This window comes from Spea bombifrons, chromosome 10 (assembly GCF_027358695.1).
Source record: "Spea bombifrons isolate aSpeBom1 chromosome 10, aSpeBom1.2.pri, whole genome shotgun sequence".
NCBI lineage: Eukaryota > Metazoa > Chordata > Amphibia > Anura > Pelobatidae > Spea > Spea bombifrons.
In genome coordinates, this window is record NC_071096.1 from 15,681,298 (window position 1) to 15,705,627 (window position 24,330).

Sequence of the window (24,330 nt, forward strand, 5' to 3'; positions counted from 1 at the left end):
AATATCTTCTTTTATGTTGATGTGTGTTTTGCTGGAAATATCCAGCCGTCTGTGTCTAAAATAAATCAGTTCTTCTCTTGTTGTACCTAAAGACTAGTCTTTCCTGGTTATTTGGGTACTGGATAGTGATATCCATTTACTTTGCTTGGGGATATTGCCTACGGATTGCGGGGAATTATTGTCCTGAAGGGAGAAGTCGCTTTTGGCGGAGAGTGACAACCTGAGGTCCCTGGGATGATGTCCCTTTAAAGTATAGAACAGCCAGCAAGCACGCGCATGCATGAGACTCATCGCATTGCTTCCGGAATCAGAGGCTGACCACAATGATGAATCCTGAGACGTCTTTCTGGAAAGATGGAGGAGCCGGTAGTGTCGAGGGAGGTTGCAAGCAGAAACAGGATGGTGGGCTCGCAGTGAACAGGTAAGTGTAGCATCTGACAATATGGCTCTTTGAATTAATCAGGTGTTTTGAAGTATTCTTACACTAGCACTGTCTCTTTATGTGGGTGGATATGGTTAATTGTAAACTTAAAAGGGGTCAAGGTCATCCTGGGAAAAACTTGTTTTTGCAGAGCTAGTTAATTAGTGATTATAGAATGATAGAAGTGATACATCAGAAGTTGTGTGGATTATATATTTTAACGTGTTAGAGACTGGCTGCTATACATACTTTTATTGTTAAAAATCACTACTGATTTTAAACTTCTGGCACTGCATAAAACAGGGTTCCATGACTCCAGTCCTCAGGACCACAAACAGGACAAGTATTCTGTGTACCCGAAAGCAAATTGCTTAGTGATTTCTGTTATTGGGAAGTCAACGTTCAAGCCAGGATATTCAAAAACTGCAGCCCTCGAGGACAGGAGCTGTGCAGCTCCATCATAAAACAATGCTGGATTTGTTCTGTGTTTTACACGAGCTTTGTTCACTAAACCGTCAGTTTAAAAGTGAATAGTGGCCAGTTATTTGATATTATACTATATTTTAAAAAGGGACCACCCAACCGAGTACATAATGCAAGAAAGGGCTTGATGGTCCTGCAGCTGATAATTGACACACAAAACACCTGCAAGATTTAACTATACATTAAACAGCTTATATCTTTATTATCTCACTAAAGGAGCAGTTTGCAGGAGAGCTACAGTTGCAACTAACTGTGAAAGACCATCCGTAGCAGTTTTTTCTGCAATGAGAGAATTAGCCCTGCTTGGCAAGTTCAATCAGTAATCTGGTTTTCATGAAATCTCAATGATTTTACTACTACTTGATCAAGACCAACAAAACTCTTCTTGCAGAAGTACTAGGGTTGTCCCTTCATAATCCATAGCAAGGACACAGAGATAAAACATTCACCAATCTACTGCAAACTCCCATTTTAGCAAAATTCCATAGTGAGGTGAGTTGATTCCATACATCTTCCAGCTCCTGTGTTAGCGAGTAAACCTCAATGCTTGCAAGCGTAAGCTATTTGTGCATACTCACACATACACACTATATATATATATATATATATATATATATATATAATATTTTTTTTATATATTTATTTATTTTTTTGTGGATAAGAAAACCAATTCAGTTTAACATTTGAAATAAGATGGCTCCAATTAACTTTTCCGCCAAGTCCAAGAGGGGAACTGAGAGAGACACTTATTTTCTTACTCTTTTTCGAAAAGGCCTAGAATGCTGGGGATTTGGGAAAGTAGACTTGTGCAATAAAACAAAGGAAGAATTCAGCATATACCCAATGAATAACATTCCAAAACTCCTATCTAAGGCATAAATATTGGGGATTCCATCACACTATATGATCATTGCTTAGCCCACTACTTTGTCAAAATACCCCAAGTATCTAATTTTTCATGGCTATATTGCTTACCAAGGAGCTGAATCAGTGGGACTACACTGCATTTTAACCCAAAGAAGACTCTCAAGCAATTTAAAGCCTTCTCGCGACTTGAAGCACCTGTGTGCTGGTGGGGCTGCTCAACCCTAAGGTTTAAGTAGACTTGTAGATTTGGATTCTTACAAAAGTTATTTTTAACAATTTTTGCCTCTCAGTAAAGCAAATCTTTCTTGGAGTAAGTAAAACTTTCTTACATTGCATACAAGTAAACATTTCGGGGGTTCAATGGGCTTCAAACTACTGGAATTGTATATTAGTCTGCGCTAATGCTGTGGGGGCCTCACAAGATCCTCCAAATAATGACTTGCTAGATGCCCCCAAATATGATATAATCCTAAACCTAACAAGGAGTAACATGTAATATGTATGACAAATCATTAAGGCCGCCACACTTACCTGTGACAAGTCATCATGGCTTCATCCCATCCTTTAACCTCTGTGGTCAAGACAGGGTTCTATTATATTTTAGGGCAAATAAGTGAGGTTTTCATTACAAGCCACTGTTTGTTATTTTTGGGGGGAATCTTGTGCTACTGCCACAGCAGTAGTGCAGACTCAAATTTCAAAACTAGTTGCTTGAGGTCCACAGAATCCCTGGGAAATTTACTTTTATTTAATGTAAGAAAGATCTACTTTAATGAGAGGGTGGTGGATTAGTTGAACAGGATGTAATATTGGGAGGGAATTAAAGCATGTATGGAATAAGCATATGGCTCCTGGATGGCGCTGGTCATGTTGCACTGTTTGAAAAAAAAAATTAAAAGTAGAAACATTTAAAAAAAAAAAAAAAAAAAAAGCTTTGGAAAATCTTTCTGTCCACCAACCAGAAAGTATTTGGATCCCTTTAATCACCTCCAAATCATAAAAGACCGATGCATGTTGCTGTAGTTGGATGCTGCTGCTGAATATACCTTTTTCAGCAGTTGCCCAAATTCAGTTTTCTTTTTTTGGTCACACCAGTAGGAAAATGGCTGCATAAAAAGAAGCAAGACGACTCTATGCTATGACGTTTTTAAAAACACGTGTTTGTGTGATAGTTTTGGAAATTAAGCTTACCAAATGTGAAAAAAAATCCTGCTTGAGAAAACGTTAGCTCTTAGATTAAGATATCAACCAATGCAAAGTTCCTGTCTATTGGACAATTATTTTGCTTGCTATGGCGAGAACATCACACTTAAACCTTTGTGCAGATTCACTTTCCATACATCCAATGTGTATATTTCTGGAATGTTTGCAGGGCAGGAAATTTGTTATATTCTGGTTTTAAGAGTGCAATTAATCAGGTAATGGTATATACGTAAAAGTAATTATGCCGTGTTTCAAATATTTCATTCAGACATTGTCACCTTTGACTTCATTAGTTTTTCCTTAGTTAGAAGCCAGGCAAAAAATTAACACTTATAACAAGATGCCGAGTCATTCTTGTGTTTCTTACCGCCCACAAAGAATTAGAAAGATGTTTGCAGCGTCACTGTGAGGGCATATCTACTCATTAAAGGGTTATATTAAAGTGTACGTCACCTTAGACATTGTAGTTAATTTCTTCAGTATTCACAATCATTTTTAAGGATCTGCAGTTGTGACTTCATCCTCTTGGTACTTATCTCACCCATGGCTACAGGAGATGTATTGGACAAGGACAGCTTCTTCTCCCCCTTTCAGACCATTCTGGTGTCCCTTCTCTCAGCTCCACTAACTCTTGTTGCCACACACAACCTCATGCAAATATTCACAGCCGCAGTGCCACCACATCACTGCCACTCCAACTTCACACTGGACCCAAAGCACCTACCAGCAGATCCTTGCACTCGGTATGTCTCACCTCTGATGAATGAGACAAAAGCCTGCAGTGAGGAAGATGGCTGGGATTATAACCGGAGTGTTCACACTTCCACTATTATTAGTGAGGTAAGTTTAATGTGATCAAGATAGTTATCCCAGGACTTCTTATTCCCATATAATCTTATTAACTACAAAAAATTTATAAAAATATTTTGAAAAAAGGAACTTTTTCTGACTTTTATTTGAAAAATCTTTTACTCGTCTACAAAAGCTAATGAAAGAACCTGTTAAATAGATTCTAATAGCATATTGCTACTTGTACTTATTTCAAAACTATTTTTTTTTCAAATATGGTCATAATGCGGCTGCCCCCTTGTCCTATTTGGGACACCTTTGAAACCTGGCACTTCAATTCACTCCATTAGACTATATGTTTGAAAACTAGACACCCCAGAGTATTTGAAATACTAATATTTTACCTCTTTCAATGCACCAATTCTACCACCAGCCTTTGTCAAACTTTATGGTAGTCATTTTTTTTCACACACATTGTACTTCAGGTATGAATTTACAGCTCCTCATATATGCCACTGTCAAACACCTCAATATGTGTTCAGCAACATCTCCTGAGTACAGCGATACCACCCATGCATGGGTTAGTCTTGTTATTTGGGAGGTAAAAGGCCACCTTTTGGAGGTGTGCATTTTATGGAATTTCAGGATCTTATCAGTCTGTGCCAATGTCCTATTTTTTGGGACATCCTTGAACTCAGCCAATTTGATTTACCCCATCAAAAAAAACATTTTAAAAAAAACTAGACACCCCATGGGCATTTAAAATGCCATTATTTTAATTCTTTCCATACGACAATTTTTGTGAAGAACTTGCTTTGTTGGAACTGGGTGGTTCCCTGGGTGGTTCCTTTTTTATTTAAATTTTTTACTCATAACATTGTGATTAGTGAGCTGGGCTCTATTGACTTGCATGGTTGAATGCAGCACCTGCAGATAGACCCTCTGTAAACTTGTTAGCTTTTCAGTTGGGGCCACCTTATGAGTGGCAGCAACAATGTCACTCACTGATAGCGCATGTGGTTGCTCTTTGGAGCAATCACAAGGTGGTCAAGGTAGGGGGGATGTGTTGCTAAATGCCCTGATATCTAGGTATGTCAGCAACAACGATTATTCCTAGGAAGAGAATGCTGATCGCTTTCTAGCTGGCCATCATCTTTGTTGATCGGTTTGACTGCGGCCAATTTTTCTGTGAGGGGGCTTTCCTCAGGGCTAGCCTCACTTGTTAGGCTTCCGTGGATGTTGCAAAGCTGCCAACTGCGGTGATTGTAGCCATTTAAAATCAGCCCGTACATGTACAGGTTTTGTCGTGAAGTGGTTAAAATAACAGGACAAACACTAGAAGGTACACATCCCCTTTCTCAAGCAGTGAAGTGTTCAACTTTGGTATGCTAGACCTAGCTATTATTTTAATAATGGCCACAGATATCAAAACATATCTACAAACTTACAATCGTGAAAAAGAAAATACACCCTCTTTTAATAAATAATTATGGTTTTACATATCAGAAGATAATAACAATCCTCTGTTCTTTAGCAGGTCTATAAATTAGGTAAATACAAACTCAGATGAACAACCACACATGACATATTACACCATGTCATGATTTATTCAACAACATTAAAGTCAAAATGGAGGAGCCATGTGTGAAAAAACGAAGTACACCTTATGATTCAATAGCTTGTAGAACCACCTTTAGCAGCAATAACTCGAAGTAATTGTTTTGTGTATGACTTTATCAGTCTCTCAATCCTTTGTGGAGGAATTTTGGCCTACTCTTCTTTACAAGGTTGCTTTATTTGTTTTTTAGGTTTGCAGGCATTTGTTTATGCACAGCACTCTTAAGGTCCCGCCACAGCATTTCAATCAGGTTGAGGTTTGGACTTTGACTGGGCCATTGGAACACCCTGATCCTTTTTATTTTTTCATTCATTCTGTTGTAGATGTGCTGATGTGCCTGGGATCATTGTCCTGTCGCATGACCCAATTTCAGCCAATATTTATGACAGCCTCACATTTGACTCTACAATACTTTGGTGTACAGACAAGTTAATGGTCAACTCAATGGCTGCAAAGTTCTTAGGTCCTGTAGATGCACAGTGTGGCTTGGGGTGAATTTTCTGGGATGTCCACCTCTGGGAAGATTGACAACTGTCTTGAATGTTTTCCACTTTTGAATAATCTTTCTTACTGTAGAATGATGGATTTTAAATTGTTTGGAAATGGCCATATAACCCCTCCCAGATTGATGGGCAGCAACAATTGCTTCTCTGAGATCATTGTTGATGTCTTTTTTTTCTTGGCATTGGGTTAACACAAACTTGAATTCTCCAATCAACAAGCTGCTAAAACCTATTAATTAACCAAGGTCATTTGACTGGCAGCGCCTGTCTGCTGCTTAGTATCTTAATTTATATAGAAGCAGTAAGGGCAGTAAGCAGTAGTTTTTGGCATATGCCTTCTTTATTTTGGCTTTATTTTTGTTGAATAAATCATAACACAGGTGGGAGTCTATGCTGTACATAGATATCCTGATCTCCCATTCAGCGACAGGGAGGCTTCTAAGGAACTAACTGTATGTCTATGAGACATTAAGAGGTTAAAGGCCACTATTTTTATGATGGCATGATATGTCATGAAAGGCAAAATGTGTTTAATTTTTCTACTGTTTTTTCTACTGTTTATTATACAATGTTTACAACACTGACTCTCTCCTGCTCTCACACAGTGGGATTTGATATGTGACCGGGAACCTCTGAAAGAAGTGGCTCAGTCTGTCTACATGGCAGGGGTTCTGGTGGGCGCAATAGTGTATGGAACTCTTGCAGACAGGTGATATGCTTCTTATCATTGCACAATGCAGCTATTCAGCCTCAGGATCCACTTTTCTTTTCTGTATGTATCTTGTTTGTCAATCACTGTACATCATTAAGAATATTTCCTCTGTTACCATTATGTTCTATTAACTGCAGAATATATCATTGTTTTTTGTTAAGTTAAATAATATTAATAAATACTCATAAACATCATACTGCATATAATTTTCACATTTATTCTTTTGTATAAATGTTGGCTCAAGAAACCAAGTAGCCATGTAAATCCCTAGATATTTGCATAAAATAAAGATATGGCAGGCTATACTCATACTCAAACTTATACTCACGTGACACAAATTCATACATTTACTGATGTATTCATTTATTTAAATGTCTCTCACAATCACAGTAAAGGGTCACTGATCCATTGTGTACAGTATAGTACTGCATGGCTTATAACATCATAGGAAAACTTGCAATTGATCTTTGAGGTCACAGCTAAAGCACACTGCATCCAATTTGGTACAAGCAAGCAGTAATAATATATTAATTCTGCGTATAAACTGATTAGTAGATACACTTGTAAGAAAATAACAGTTACATTTATGTGACAAATACTGGGATGAAAGCGGAAATCTATGATTGGATAGGAAGCCTTCTCTATGGAAGTGACTGTGAATGTGGTGGAGTAATAAATAAGTCTATGTAACTCCTAATTTAGTCTCAGCAGCATATCTTTCTTACAAAAAAATTTACTTTGAAAGAAGTTTATACAGTATTGGCCCGAATATAGGCCTCACCCAATTATAGGCCGCACCCTTATAGTTTGGTGCTATTTTAAAGAAAAAAAATTTTTTTAAGAAAAAATACACATTAGTGGGATGATATTCTATCTAATGAACAGGGATACATGTATTTTAACATTTTTTGTATCTATTATGCAGTAAGCCCTGTTTTTGACAGGATATGGTATATACAAACAGAAATTTGGAAAACCAATTCCCCCCTTAATTCATAACGCGCCTTATTTAAAGATATGCCACTCTGCTGCCCAGATATGCCACTCTACCTGCCTGAGATGCCACTCTGCCCACCTGAGATGCTTTATGCACCCCAAATATGCCACTCTGTCTCCACCCCCCAGACTTTCCAATGCATCCCAAGACTTGTACCCAGACTCCCTGGTGTCTTGTGGGGGCAGCAGGTGGATGGCTGCGCGATGTGCGTAGACAACCTCTGCTGCTGCCCACAACTTCCACCGGCAGAAGTGCTGGCAGTAGCAAAGGTTGTCTGAGCGCATCGCGCAGACGTTCACTGGCTGCCAGAGAGGAGGATCACTTGCAGCACTGCAGGAGACCTGTATCCTCCTCTCTGGCAGACGGTGGACATCTGCGCGATGTGCTCAGACAACCTTCGGTGCTGTTTGCCGGTACTTCCGCTGGGGCTTCTATGATGGAACGCTGGTTATGTCACTCGGGCTCTCCGTTCTAGAAGCCCTGGCAGAAGTGCTGGCTGCAGCGGAGGTTCTCTGCATGCATCGCGCAGATGTCCACCGGCTGCCAGAGAGGAGGATCCAGGTCCCCTGCAGAGCTGCTAATCCTAACCCTGCTGCTTGCTAAATGAAAAAGTAAAAAAACACCTGCCCGACATCCGGACGTCAGGCGATACAAACTGTGCATCCCTGCGCTAAACCCTGATTATAGGCCCCGTCCCACTTTAAGTTCAGCCTATTATCGAGCCAATATGGTAGTTATAGGGACTTTGTTTTATCATGACAAAGACCTAAAGCAGATTTTTCGGTCCTGTCGTATTGGTCTTCACAAGTTGAAGAAAAGTGAAAAGAAAACAAAATCCCCAAACACCTTAAACTATAAATAAATCACTGTGGAACAATTATTTTTTTTTTATCTATTTTAATGTAGTTTTTTTTATAGAGGCTGCAGTATAGAATCTGTGACCACATATAAGATAAGCCAATAAGCTGAATTGTAAGAAATCTTGCCATCCTCATTTCGTCTGCTTATCTCACCACCACAATGCACCTCTCCTGTGCTTTCATGCTTCATACTCATGTGCAGGCCTTCTACCAGCATGGAATCACTTTTTGTCTGACCTATAAGTTTTAACAATTATGTTTTCCATATGTGCATTTAATAACAATATAATCTCCTAAAAGGTGAGTTAGGCCTCATACCGTATATATATATATATATATATATATACGGTACTTAACCTTAATCTAACCAAGGCTGGCATTGCAGCAATAGTTCTATAGTGTCTCATAGTTAGCTGCAACCCCCTTAGGCACATGGAAATATATATATATATATATATATATATATATATATATATATATATATATATATAGATAGATAGATACCTATACTTATACTGTATATGTTAGATATGTAGCACATTAATGTCAATTATTATTAAACAGTATGTAATATGGATGATCAAGCTTTACATGCTTCTCATTATTCCATGTTTCAGGTTCGGACGAAGGGCAGTACTCCTGTGCTGCATACTCCAGATTGCAGCAATGGGAACAGGAGCTTCCCTCTCTCCAAATTTCATTAGCTATTGCTTCTTCCGTTTCCTGACTGGAATGGGGATCTGTGGTTTTCTTATTAATGACCTTGGCCTCAGTGAGTCTCTTTTATATTGAGTGTGAAACGAAATTAACTGCTTTGTGCCTAAACATGTTAAATGTAATGTTTAATATCTGTGTAGAACACCTTGGGTAGGAACAGAGATTTTGTGCCAAGTTGACTAGGTCAAGCATGAAAGCATGAAAATCTCTTGTGGACACAATATGCCCCAGGTCTAATTGGTTAAAGCAAATCATTTGGGTGTTATATGGTTGGCACCAAAGGGTGCCACTTGAGGGGAAAGAAAAGATTTGCGTACCCTCAAGGGCCCATTCAGCAATGGTGTACGAAGTCCTCATTCTACAGCCAAAACATATCAATTTTATAAAAGCTCACTCAAAAAGAAAAAACTTGCTACCAAAATGTAACAAAATGTAACAAAAATGTAATCAACCTTTGGCACTGGGTTAAAAAAAGACAGCTGGATTACTTGATTTTTTAAAAGATTTTTTTTAACACTTTTATTGCTTGGGAGCCCCTTTTCAACTGAAAATTGAAGCCTTTGTTTACCATTAAAAATGTAGAAAATGTATTTCTTTTGAAGAGAAAAACGGTATCTGCAGTATAATTCTTTTTGATACAGGAGACAAAAACACAAATAGGATCCAAATATAGTGCAGTATCATTTATAATACAAAACGTCCTAAGCTGTGAGCTTCTGCAAAGGACATCTGATGTTAATTCCCTCTGTTATTCCTATTTAGTGGCGCATTTATTAACTGTTCACCTCCTAATTAGCTTTTATTTATGAAATATTAACCTCACTGTATATATTTTTTACAGTGAATACATAAAATGTAATACATGTAAATATTTATTTATTTAGTTACATGTATTTTCAAGCTCAGATAGTTAACATAATTAATATCTTTTAAATTTACAACTTTTTTTTATAACATTTCCATCTACCTGAGCTTTGTATCGAGTGTATAGGAGAAATAGCCAGAGGAAAGAAAGGAAAAAGAGAGATAAGCATGAGCATATGCACATGTAAGTAAATAGATTAATAAATAAAAGTAAGAGTGAATAAGACTACTCTGTTGGGTTAAGGGGAAAAGAGGAATTATCTAGCTTCTCGAGTTGTTATAGTTTGTCTATATATATGAATTTTCCATGTTGTCCAGTTGATTCTAGCAAATTAATCAATTCATCTAAGCTTGGTTCATCTGCCTTTTTCCAGCTCCTTGCTATAATTATTTTTGATGCAGTTGTTATATGTAAAACCATTCTCTTTGTGAGTAGGGGGATGTCACCTAGAAATATATCCAATAAATCAATTTCTATGCCCCAAGCGATTTTATAACCTTAAGCTTCCTCAATTATGGCATGAATCTTTGTTGTAAATATGGGCATTCCCACCAGATATGACTCATTGTTCCCTTCTGAATGCAAGATCAAGAGTGTTTGTCATCAGTGAGAGGGTAGACAACAGAGTCGCCTGTAGTATGTTTTATTTGTTCAATAGATATTACATTTTTGAGTCCCATATCTTTAATGAACGTGCTGTAGTTGGTAATATATGTGGCAATTTTGGTCTTATCTTTAAACTGCACCGTAATAATTGTTACATGGCATATGGATATAAAACTCTATTGTCAGTCATCAAACTGATTGTTCTTTGGCAGATGTTATAATCTGTGAGATTCTAGCTAAATAAACACATAGAGCTATATTAAGCAAGCCTAGCCCTCTCAATTCTTTCTGTAGGAACACAGTTAGTTGCAGAACCATAGACCTTTGTCTTTCTCCAAATAAATGTTGTTAGTAGTCTTTGGAGCCCTGTGAGTTCCTATCTATTTGAGTCCAAAATAGGTACAAGATTTGAGGTAATATTTTAATGTTCTCCACTCTTCCTGTCCAGAGATCACGTACCTTGACCACTCCTCTTACTCTAACTTTTTTTTCCCCAAAGCTTTCTATAATTATGCCAAAACAATCTGCTGGATTTTTTCAGAGCTGTATTTCCAGATTCATGAGTGTTGTTTCCAGTCAAATTTATTATGTTGCTTGAGTTAAGCTAAAGTTGTTTACTGAATGTTAAATGGTAGAGCTTGTGTTTTAACAAAGTTATTTCTATAAAAGGAGACTTTAGAGTATTCTAACACCTTCTGTAATCCATTTACTGAGGAGACTAGATTACTGAGAAATAGATGTCATCTGCAAAATTATTTGAGCCGAGCCTTATACCTCTTATTGTGGGATTGGATGTAATTTTTATTGCCAATGCAAATTGTCAGCACAAAGATTATTGGTGATAAAGGGCACTCTTGATGTGTTCCATTTGATATATTACATTAATCTGATATAAAGCCCATATTCATCACCTTGACTGTCGGAAAACTATAAAGGGCTAAACTGGATTTAACAAATTGTGCCGGAAAACTACATTTCTGTATTGCTTTTTTGCATGTAACAGAGTAGCCTATTGAAAGTTTGTTTCATATTTATTATATGAATGCAATCAATAAACTTTCTAGTGCCATCTGAGGGTTGTCTCCTGGGAACAAACCAAACCTGATCCCACACATTCTGTTTGGTAATACTTTTGCATGAAGTTTGGTGTCCACATTTACAAAATGATATTGGTTTAAAGTTTTTCGACTGGGATAATTCTTGAGTTTTTTTCTGTTATTGAAAACCCTTCAACAAGGCCTTATAGTGGTATCCTGAGAATCCTTCTGGGCCTGGGGCTTTAGAAGCTTTATGAGCTTTTATTGCTTCTTCTATTTCCTTTCTTGTATATGGCTCTAGAACAGGGGCGTCCAACGTGCGGCCCGCGGGCCAAATGTAGCCCGCCAGACTTCAAGGTGCGCCCCGCGTGAGCAGGGTCGGACTGGCCCACTGGGAAATTTCGTGGGCCAGCAGACTACATTCAAAGTGGCCGCCCGGGGAGCCGAAGTCAGAGGCAACTGGAGGAGGGGTACGTCGGCAGTAGGTGACGGTGCTTCTCCAAGCTGTTCCAGCGCTGCCTTCTCCTGCATACTGAGGGCAGGACAGCCCAGAGTCTGGTTGAAGGGGCGGCACTTACAGTGCCGTCTCCTTCAAAAGAGAGTTGTAAGGAGAGTGTGATAGGCGGATCTTCAGATGTGACATCATACGTCCTAGCAGTGCTCTGTTGCAGTACGTCCCTTGTTCTGCGCTCCTATCCCTTCTGTGACCCTTTTGCTCATTGACCTACCTGATCACAGATTGTCTGACCCTGCCTATTGTTTTGCTGCCTGAACCTGACCTCGGATTGCTCTCTGACCCTGCTTATTGATTGCCACCTGCCTTGACCTTGGTTTGCCTACCGACGTTCTCTCTCTGTTTTTGGGACTCTTCTCAATACGCCCCTGCATATTGGACTCCTCCCTCACTTACACTCCAGGTACCTTGCGGTACCTGACACAAAGCCTGTCCTGGTGTCTGTGTGTCAGAGCCTGTCCTGGTGTGTGTATGTGGGGGTCAGTGTGGCAGAACCTGTCCTGGTGTGTATTTGGTGTGTCGGTGTTGCAGAGCCTGCCCTAGTGTGTGTGTGTGTGTGTGTGTGTGTGTGTGTGCGTTTAGGTGTCGGTGTGGCAGAGCCTGTCCTGGTGTGTGTGTGTCTGGGGGTCAGTGTTGCAGATCCTGTCCTGGTGTGTGTGTGTGTGTGTGTGTTTGGGTGTCGGTGTGGCAGATCCTGTCCTGGTGTGTATTTGGTTGTCTGTTTCCTGTCTCTTTACTTACTGCAGGAATAAATAGAACTATTTAATTTTTACTTATACAGAGATAAAACACCCACCTGAATTTGTAGTCAATTCAGAGGACAAAACTTTCTTGGCCCAGAAATCAGTGAGAAGAAAAGTAAAGGTTTTGTGTTATTTACTCTGTTTTAATCTGCAGGATTAGTGGCACTAAATTGTGGCTTCAGCCGTCCCGCATATGATGACTTTTTTAGTGTACTGATTACTCCCAGTCCCATCACATAAAATTCTATCCTATGTTATCTGCCGAGATTCTGTCTATTTAATTTATTTCCATAAAATGGCCACCAAAATCCTCAGCACCAGGCCCATGATGCTCTTAATCTGGCCCTGCCTCCAGCATCAACCAATTTAAATCCAGCTTGTACCCACAGTGTGCCCCAGCCTTGTGCAGTTTTATTAGGCTAAACTTGTTTTAAATGGTTTGTGGACTAACTTTTTTACAGTTTAAGTACCGTATTTGCTCGATTATAAGACGACCCTGATTATAAGACGACCCCCCAAAATCTGAATATTAACTTAGGAAAAAAAGAAAAAGCCTGAATATAAGACGACCCTAAAGGAAAAAAGTTTTACCAGTAAATGTTAATTCATGTAAACTATTTTTTTTTAATAAAAGCTATGATTGAGAAAAATATTTTTTTTGTTTTTATTTCTTGTATTTTCCAACCTGTCCCCCAGTTACGCACATCTGCCCCCAGGCTTGCCACACCAATATGGCACTGTGGCCCATGATATGCCTTTTAACCCTCTATATGCCACTGTGCCCCATGGTATGCCTTTTGACCCCCTATGTGCCACTCTGCCTCCAGAAATGCCTTATACCCCTATATCCCATTCTGGCATTTAGGGGGTTAAAATGCATATTATGGGGCAGAGTGGCATATAGGGAGGTATAAGGCATTCCAGGAGGCAGAGTGGCATTAAGGGAGTTAAAAGGCATTATATAGAGCACTCTGCCTCCAGAAATGCCTTATACCCCTATATGCCACTCTGGCATTTAGGGGGTTAAAAGGCATATTATGGGGCAGAGTGGCATATAGGGAGGTATAAGGCATTTCAGGAGGCAGAGTGCACTATTAAATGCCCCCTTAACGCCACTCTGCCTCCTGAAATGCCTTATACCTCCCTATATGCCACTCTGCCCCATAATATGCCTTTTAACCCCCTAAGTGCCAGAGTGGCATATAGGGGTATAAGGCATTCCAGAAATGCCCTACACACACACACACACACACACACACACACAAACACACACACACACACACACTTACTTACTTACTTACCGGTGCTTCCAATTTCCTGCTGTATTGCCGGGGCAGCGGGTTGACGTCTCATTCCGCGGCAGCCGGAAGGAGGTGGAGTTGGCAGCGGGGGTTTGTATGCGTCCGTCGCAAATACCTTCCCCGGCTGTCAGAGATCACAGTTCCCCGCACCGGTGCGGGGAACTCAGATCTCTGACAGTCGGGGAAGGTATTTGCGACGGACGCATACAAACCCCCGCTGCCAACTTCACCTCCGGAAGCACCGGTAAGTGTGTGTGTGTGGGGGGGGGGCGTTAAATTGGGGGGGGGGCGACGACAGGAGGATCCAGGTCCCCTGCAGCGGTGCGGGGGATCTGGATCTTAGTCTCCTAATCAGACCTCTATTTGAGGTCTGATTAGAAGACGACCCCGATTATAAGACGAGGGGTATTTTTCAGAGCATTTGCTCTGAAAAAAACCTCGTCTTATAATCGAGCAAATACGGTAATTAAGTATTGATAGAATGACATATAAAAGTTGATCAAAAAACCTTTCCACCTCTTTTTTCATTATGGCCAACTTAACCCTGTATTAATATGCATTATAAAGCTAAAAGTCCATATTTTCTCTCAGTGAAAAATGAGTGCGGCCCACGCACTCATACATTTCTGATGAAGTGGCCCACTGCAGAAAAAACTTGGACACCCCTGCTCTAGAAGTTTGCTTTTCTGGAAGTGTGAGATTTTTGGTAGAGTTCAAAAAGTTATCAATTCCATCCTCAATGGGCTGTGGTATATTTAGATCTACCCTTAAATTATAGAGAGCTTTGTAGTAATTTCCATATTCATTAGTAAAGTCAATTGGATTTAATATCGTATATTCCTTTTTGGACATCATATATGTTGTTTGTTTGCAAGCATCTTCCCAGCCTTATTTCCCTGTGCATAAAATTTATGGCCCAGCCCTTAGATTGATTGGTGTGTTTTATAAATCTGAATTTCATGCAACACCTTTTTGATTTCTGGAATTTCCTTTCCCTGTTTCATGGAGATAATTTTTGTTGGTTAGTGGAGAGACCAAATCATATTGATGTTTGCTTATTTTTCCTATACTCGTTTTTTTAAGTTTGGCTCCCTGTTTGTATGAGTAGCCACCGCTTTATGTGCTAACCATAAAGTTGTTTTGGAACAGTTGCCTGTATCATTAATATTAAAATATCCCTGTATATTTTCCTCCAGAGTACATCTAAACTTTTCTTAACCCCTTAATGACAAACCCCGGATATGTACAGGCTTTCAATGGGTTTAGGGACCGCCCATTGTCCTTAAGGGGTTAATATAACAAATTTGCATTTTGGTGTCATGATCCTATTTATAGGCGCATGGTCTGAAACTTTGCTTGTAATGCTGTTTATAAGATATCAGGCTCCACGAAAACAAAATCAATCATAGTAAATGTCTGATGTACCGATGAATAGTAAGAATGTCATTTTTGTATTATTCAGGGTGCATGGCATTATTAAAAGCCTGTCCTTTTGCTTGCATACTTTTTATATAGTTGAAAATGTCAATCTTGATGTATTAAAATGGACACCCCCTGTTTCTTTGAATCAATTGTTGCATGTACAGCTATAGGGTAGTGATCTGACTACATTTTTGGTACATGTGAGCTGTTAAAGTGGGTTTCCACCTTACGTGTCTTAGCTTCTGCAAGACCCAAAGTTCTTTTATGTTAACATAAGTCTTAATATGTATTAGACTTGTGCATTTGCTTTCGTACAATCGTTATTTTTTTCAAAAAAAGTTTAGTGTGTATACGAATCAATGAAAAGGAGGACCATCTCCGCTGAAACGGACAAAAATAAAGTTAGTCCAGTGCGCTAATGTTGCTGCTGCTGCACCTCTTTGACCATCCTTACTCTGGGGGAACATTTTGAAAATTTCTATAATATTGTGGTGGAAACCCAGTCCTGCTTCACTGGGCTGCATGCGCCTATCATTTGCCAGTGTCTGTCTGCCCAGGCCCAGTGTTCCACGATTGTAAGCTTGCGAGCAGGGCTCTCTCCACCTAATGTATCGGTTTGTCTTAGTCTGTCAATTCTTGTCAAACCCCTTGAATATATGTATTCAATTTAATACAAGGTAATATTTTATTATCTTGAACCTGACAGTGGTATACCACAACTCTCATCATAATATAGTTCTCCAGACACAGACAGTGGTACACCACAACTCCCATCATTGTATAATGATCCAGACATGGATGGTGGTACAGCATGACTCCTGACATTATATAGGGAGCCAAACACAGGCAGTGGTAGAGCATGGGTCCTATGATTGTATAGCAAGCAAGACAGAAACAGTGGTACAGCATGACTCCTATTATTATATACCAGACACAGACGGTGGCACAGCATAACTTCTATTTCCCATCATTTGCATTTTGTTGCTTTTTCTCTTATTTGCACTTTATCTTCTTTCTCCATAAACCAGGCCCTTAGGGCACACCCTCTCCATCATTTGGAGAAACGGGGAGGAGGCTGTCCCTGTGGCTTCTCCCTGTTTGGGAAGTACTCCAAGGGGCCAAAATAATGCAGATTTGCGGAGAAAGGTGCAGAAACTCTTCTCGTTTTCTGCAAATCCTTTATTATTCTGGCCTCTCAGAGTACTTTTGCAAAAGGGTGGAGCCACACAGACAGGCTCTCCCCTCCGTTCCTCCAATAAGGGGAGTACTCAGAGAGGCTAGAATAATAAACACATAAATACTCTGCTCTCATGAATAGCAAACAATTAGAAAGACAACATGTTAAATATATGTGTGGCACAATTACTGGCACCCTTTAAGTCAATAATATATGCAAATTTTGAAACCTCAATAATACGTTAACTAATATTTATACACTGTGGAACAGGAAGTCATGTTTCAACAATCTCTTGTTCCTAGTTACCTAGGTGCACTAAAACTAAAAAATATTTTACTTCACATATCTATGAATTCATAGGGGGGCCAATCATTGTGCCACACATATATTTAAGTTTTTATTTTAATAAACCTGTGTTGTGATTGCAATTGTTTGATGAGAGAAAAGTATTGTGCAGTATTTGAAGAAGAGATCAAAAGGTTAAACAATAAAGACAACTGTTCACAGCCTGCTTTGCTCAGATTTGCCAAGGGTGCCAATATTAGTGGAGGGCACTGTATATACACTATATGGACAAATGTATTGCGACCATTATACTAACAGGGACATTTTTGACATTGCATTCTAAATACATAGATATTAATATGTAGTTGGTCCCCCCTTTGCAGCTATGACAGCTTTTACTCTTTTGTGAAGGCTTTCCACAAGATTTTGTAGTGTTTCTGTATGTATCTGGCACTTATGTTGGGTGAGAAGTCCTGGCTCACAATCTCTGTTCCAGTTCATCCCAAAGGTGTTCGATGGGTTTGAGGTCAGGGCTTTGTGCAAGCCAGTCAAGTTCTTCCACACCAAACTCATTCAACCATGTTTTTATGGACCTTACTTTTCTATTGGAAAGTGTTAGTGTATGGTAGTAGAGTGTTAAAGTGTCAGCATGAGTGTGTTACTGTATGATGTTAAAGAGTGCTTATATGTGTGTGTTAGTGCATGGTGTTAACATGAGTATGAGGAGGCAGTTGGCAGCCATACACTGGTGGAGCTGGTTTGCTGCTGGGACAGCATTATTGGTAAGTATGTGATCCTGGTGTTTGCCTGGTGTGCCAGATGGCCAGTGCAGCACAGAATGCAGTTATGTCTGTAGTAAAGAATAACATTTGCCTACAAATTCATATTCAAATTAGATATTTCAGTCACTTTAACCTATTTATACTAGGCAGCTGTCATGGGTATCAGATGAACAGCACTATTTTCACTATGAAGGGTAGACTACTAAGGCTAATGTGTTGCAAATCAGATTTGCAAAGTCTCTTGAGTGCCTTGTATTTTGTGAGTAATGGTGAGCACCCCATGCAGATGAGCACCGAATCCTTTCAGCATATCCTGCATGAAGAACATGATGAGTGGACGGGTACTGCTTGTTTGTGGACTCTAGTACAACATTCCCAACATCGATAACTATTGAATAAGTAACATACCAACTACAATTTAAGATTTAAATTTAAAAAGGCCTGAAAAAAAGATTTCATACCCCACTCTATTTTATTCCTTCCAAGAATTAGTCAAATGAACTCTGGTGCTTCAACGTCCTTTTCTCTCACCAATCTGATAAGCATTCAGTGGGGAAACTTTCTCAGTCACCTGGTGGCTGCTCATGGTCCTGCAATTAAACCAGTGGAGGACTTGCTAAGGTGTTGGAAGAAGTGACACAAAACACGGTGGTAATCAAATGTGCTGTACCAAAGAGTAAGAGATGTGGTTAATATGTTAGATACCGTATATGCTCGATAAGACGACCCCGATTATAAGACTATAAGATTATTATTTAGAAAAGAAGAAAAAGTCTGAATATAAGACTAAAAAATGTTTCACATGTAAACTATTTTTTCATAATTAATAAAAACTATGATTGAGAAAAATCAATTTTTTGTTTTTATTACCTTTTAGTTACCAACCTGCCCCCAGTTATGTACATCTGCCCCATGGCTTGCTGCTCTGCCCCCCAGATGCCTTATACCCCCTTATATGCCACTCTGCTCCCCCCAATATGCCACTCTACCCCCTGATATGCCTTATACCCCATATATGCCACTCTGCCCGTCTCATATGCCTTATACCCCCTATATGCCACTCTGCCTCCTGATATGCCTTATACCCCCTATTTACCACTCTGCCCCCCTGATATGTCTTAACCCCTGTCTAACCGATGCATCCCTTGACTTGTCCCTCCATGGTATCAAGTGGGGGCAGCCAGTGGACGTCTGCGTGATGCATGCGGACAACCTCCGCTGCTACCTGGGACTTCCGCTGGGGCTTCTAAGACTGAGCACTGGAATACCATGTCATGCCAGTGCTCTGTCATAGAAGCCTTGGCAAAGTGTCGGGTAGCAGCGGAGGATCCCGCTGGCAGAGAGGAGGATCCACTGGCAGCTGGTGGACATCTGCGTGATGCGCGCTGACTACCCCCGCAGCTGCCGACCGGTACTTCCGCCGGGGCTTCTATGATGGAGCACCAGAAGGTCATGTGACGCCGGCGCTCCGTCATAGAAGCCCCAGCAGAAGCAGAGGTTGAGGATCCAGGTCCCCTGCAGCGCTGCGGGGGATCTGGATCTTAGTCTTATTGTCACGCACGTACCGGCACGCAGGGTCGGCGCCGGCTTTCTCCCGGATCCCTGGTGCCGGCGTCGTCTCGGTCGGCTGCTTCTTCGCTCCCCACATCCACGTGGGGAGCTGGGGAAGATGGCGAAGGAGCGGCGTCGGGTGCCAAGAGAGGGGCGGCGCTTCTTCATGCCGCTCCAGCACCTCCTCCTTCTGCCGTCTGTGTGCAGGAGAGGGTGGGAGGTGATACCGAGGAGGCTATTGCTAGAGGGGCGGCGCTTCCAGCGCCGTCTCCCTCTAGAGTTCATGTAGAAGGCGGTACTAGGGCTGGATCTACAGGTGTGACGTCATACATCACACCTGTGATCCCTATAAAAGCCCCAAGCTCCCTCTCAGCAGTGCTCAGATATTCTGAGATGCTCTGTATGTTACATAGCGTCCCAAGTGCTGTGCTCCTTGCCCTATTTGGTGCCTGAACCTGTGACTGAACCTGAACCTGTGCCTGAACCTGAACCTGTGCCTGAACCAGTGCCTGAACCGGTATCGTTACCCATACCTGTGCCTGCACCTGCATTGCTACTGCACCTGTACCTGCGCCTATACCTGTGCCTGAACCTGTGCCTGAACCGGTATCGTTACCCATACCTGTGCCTGCACCTGCATTGCTACTGCACCTGTACCTGCGCCTATACCTGTGCCTGAACCTGTGCCTGAACCGGTATCATTACCCATACCTGTGCCTGCACCTGCATTGCTACTGCAACTGTGCCTGCGCCTATACCTGTGCCTGAACCGGTATCGTTACCCACACCTGTACCTGCACCTGTATTGCTACCGTGCCTGTGCCTGCACCTGTACCGTTGCCAGTGCCTATACCTGCACCTGTATCGTTACCTGCACCTGTGCCTGCGCCTATACCTGTGCCTGCGCCTATACCTGTGCCTGAGCCGTCACCTGCACCTGTGCCTGCGCCTGTACCGTAACCTGTACCTGTGCTTGATCCAGACCCTGGACTGTACCTAGTAAAGTGAGTCTGAACTACACCTGTTTTTGTGTCCCTATTCCTTTGGTCGTCCTGCATATTGGGCTCCTTCTCTGAACTGAACACAGACACCTAGTGGTGTCTGACACTTATAGTCAGACCTTTATTTGAGGTCTGATTATAAGACGACATTGAATATAAGATGGGGTATTTTTCACAGCATTTGCTCTGAAGAAAACCTTGTCTTATAATCCAGCAAATGAGGTAATAAAGAAATAACTACACAACTGGTCCTTTAGCTCAGTCTATGACTCCTCAGGTAGGGAAAAGCCATTACATAGGTATATATAGGGACTCGGTTGACGCATATTTAGAGGACAGTGCTCAAATATAGAATGTTTTTACACAGTAAACAATCTTAAGAACCATACCTCATCCTTCTCTTGCAGCCATGGAATGGACCCCAAAGAGATTTCGCCCAGCAGTATCAATGTTTCAAGGTTACTGCCTCACCTTTGGGCAAATTGTTCTTGCAGGGGTAGCATATGCCATAACAGATTGGCGTTGGTTGCAGATGGCACTCTCCTTACCCTTCTTCATCTTCTTCATATTCATTTGGTATGTTGGCATAACAGAATGTACAGGATATAGCAACCAGGCAGATTACAGTATTTATCCTCCACTATCCCTCCCCTGGGTAATTTATCTCCTCATTTTCCTGTATCAGGTGGGTACCAGAGTCTTTCCGCTGGCTCACACTCACCAGGTGCTCCCACCAGGCTCTTATTAACCTAAATCGTGTGGCCAGAATCAATGGGGACAACACAGGAAGCACTATTACTCTTGAGGTAACAGTCAGCTCAGTTCTAAAACATAGTTGCACATAGTGAAACAAACATTCCCTTTTCACGCTAATTTGTGATATCACCTGTATCACTTCCACCCCTATAGTCCCTTTTTCATCTCTTCTTCTCCAACTATATAGAATTCTCCTGTCTCTCTTTTTCAGATGTTACAACAGGATGATCAGAAAGGTGGTCTTGTCAAAAAGATGACACCATTTGACCTCTTTCGCACACCTGTTATGCGCAAAATAACCATTAGCCTTTCTATGTCCTGGTAAGCAACTTAATTTATATGGTATATGCCTAAACATACATACACAAATTTATCTAATTCCAACATAATATATTGTTTACACATTGAGTCCTTTGCCTGCTCTTTTGCATCCTTGAATAACTTCCTGATGCACTATTAATTGATCCCAATTTAACTGTATTCTTTTTCAGTCTGTTGTTGCTTCAATCTGATTTTTGCACAATTATTTTTTTCCCTCAATCCAGTCCGCAGCACTCCCGTGTATCATTCGTTTTTTACCTGTCACTCTCCTCTTTCATAGGTTCTCCAGCAGCTTCTGTTTCTTTGCTCTTGCAATGGATATACAGAGATTTGGGCTGAATATATACCTAGTTCAGGTGATTTTTGGCTGCACGGAACTCCCTCTTAGGATCTTGAGTACAATTACAGCTACTTATATTGGCAGGAGATTCTCAGTTTCCTTCTTCCTTTTAATTTCTGGGGTCTTAATTCTGGGAAGTCTAGCTATTCCAACAGGTATGTTCCAGCCAAGACGACATATCTGTTTAATATCTTTCTGCATATCTACAACCACTCACTGCTTTTATTGTACTTGTTTTCTGGGAATGATCACATTTAGCAGCAGCTTGTGGGAGATGGCATGGCTCCCAGATAAGTCCTGTGCGTGGTGGATACAACCCAGAAGAGGTGGCAACCCTAAATACAGGTTGCTGGTAGAGTTTTCTTTTTGCACACTTCCTGGACCAAATAAAAATACGGTGTAATACATTTTATCAATTACATTTGCCCATTTTCACAAGTATTACCTTTCGAAAAAGACTTCAATGCCTTTCCCAATAAATATATATACTTTCTCCCTCTCCCATCCTCCAATTCATGTTATATAAAGGTTGTTTATTAGATTTTATGACTCTGTTGTCTAATATATAAATATATATATATATATATATATATATATATATATATATATAGTACATGACTTGTTTGAACATATATTTATACATATATTACGGTATGTTCAAACAAGTCATGTACTAGCTTATGACCAGTGTGAGTGCGCGCATAACAACATAAGAAATTCAGCACATTAGATGCTATACATCTGTTTAGGGGGGCACTAGCAACAATTCTGTAAATTACTGACTCTTTTATGTATCAATAATAAAAGGAGGTTGTTATGGTGTGGGTGAAGGTTTTGTGGTACATTAGGCTGATTCTAGTGGAGCAACATTTCATTATTCAACAAACCTGGATGTTCATAATGAGAATATATCAATGGCTATAGTTTAGTTTCAGTGCTGCCCAACTTCTTCAGTGTGGAGAGCCAGTTTTGGTGGACCTACAACCTGGATGACTGGACTCATGAATACAAACAAAAACACATATACTGTACATTTAAACTAGCACACACATACACACAATAATAGACATACACACTTTTACAGTTATATACTCACACACCTACCCATACGCACTAATACACACCCTCACACAATACACATACACACACTAGCATATTTACACTTACTATTCATACTTAGCATATTCAACATTCCACAGACACAGACACACCTACACAGTCTACCTTGCTGACCATCCTGCTACATGCAGTGAGCTGCAAACAAGCACATGAAGTACTGCATTGCTGAGATGTATGTGAACATTCGTATGAATTTACATATCAAACCTTAAATCTATCAATAATATTTTGACCGTTATATATCTGTTTTAACCTTTAGACAAGATGATCCTACAGATGTCCATTGCTGTCCTGACTAAGGGATTTCTTGGTTCATCTATTGTGTGTGCCTATCTTTATACAGCAGAACTTTTTCCAACTGCACTCAGGTAAAGCTTACATGTTTATTGCACATGTCAGAGTGATATGTCACGCCACCTTGTGTAGTACATGTATGGACTTGTTACCTGGTAGAGATGGTATGGCCAATTTCAGCATGAAAGGGGTTAATTCGATTGTATAGGCATGTGGTGCCAAAAGGTCTTATAACATGAATTTGTCTTTTGAAGCTGGGACTACCAACCCTCTGCAAGGTGTGAAATGTTACAGAGGAGGTGCCTCTACGTCTAGCTCCAATGTAAACTGTCTGAGTAATCCACCATATGCCTGTATCTCCTCATAGATAGTGGATTCTTTTGATATGCTAAGTGACTGCTAGCAGTCAGGAAACCATTTCTTTCAGGGTCATATCCAACACATACATCAATAATGACACATGGATTCATAATCATACCTCCTTTTGTGCATCTCTAGAACGGGGAAATCACACCCTACAAAAAGAATACAAATATGGTTAGTGCATATTGGAAAGAGCCAAACTGGGTTTTTTGCCTTCTTTTTGATCAACAGCAACAAATTAACAGATATAGGAAAGGCTGAACTTGATGGACGCATGTCTTTTTTCAGCCTATGTAACTATGTATCTATGTAACTTAAGCTGTTTGGAAGAAAGTGTGAAGTCTGTGGTATTCAGCCATAAGTAGCAAGTGTGACATATCTATGGACTTCATAATTTACAAGAAATTAATAAATGCAAGAATTATCACTGTGGCTGATATGGTTCCACAACACAAGGGGAGGTCACTTATGGTTCCTATAGGTACACCTTCCCTCTACTTATACCACCTCCGGGCCGGCTTGGAAACTCGAGATGAACTGAAAAAAACGATGATAGGAAATTGGTCAGTGTGCTTACTAAGGGCCTAGATCTAATTTATTTAAGTTATTAATAATTGTATATTTTTCAAATATTAACTTCAGAAATTAGTTTTAAGGGCATGATCTATTCTGATCCCATGGCA

The 24,330-nt window shown here is 40.4% G+C and overlaps 1 protein-coding gene across 2 annotated transcripts in view; it reads left to right on the top strand.

Moving 5' to 3' along the window:
* The first annotated feature begins 3,387 nt into the window (after positions 1-3,387).
* Positions 3,388-24,330, top strand: part of LOC128467731 (solute carrier family 22 member 6-like) — a 32,105-nt gene continuing 11,162 nt past the window's right edge. For both annotated transcript variants that reach the window (XM_053449426.1, XM_053449427.1), the window contains exons 1-8: positions 3,388-3,814; positions 6,490-6,593; positions 9,071-9,225; positions 20,862-21,030; positions 21,140-21,260; positions 21,422-21,531; positions 21,812-22,026; positions 23,250-23,358. In XM_053449426.1, the coding sequence (XP_053305401.1) occupies positions 3,518-3,814; positions 6,490-6,593; positions 9,071-9,225; positions 20,862-21,030; positions 21,140-21,260; positions 21,422-21,531; positions 21,812-22,026; positions 23,250-23,358 (1,280 nt within the window). In that variant the 5' untranslated portion in view covers positions 3,388-3,517. The remainder of the gene's footprint in view (positions 3,815-6,489; positions 6,594-9,070; positions 9,226-20,861; positions 21,031-21,139; positions 21,261-21,421; positions 21,532-21,811; positions 22,027-23,249; positions 23,359-24,330) is intronic.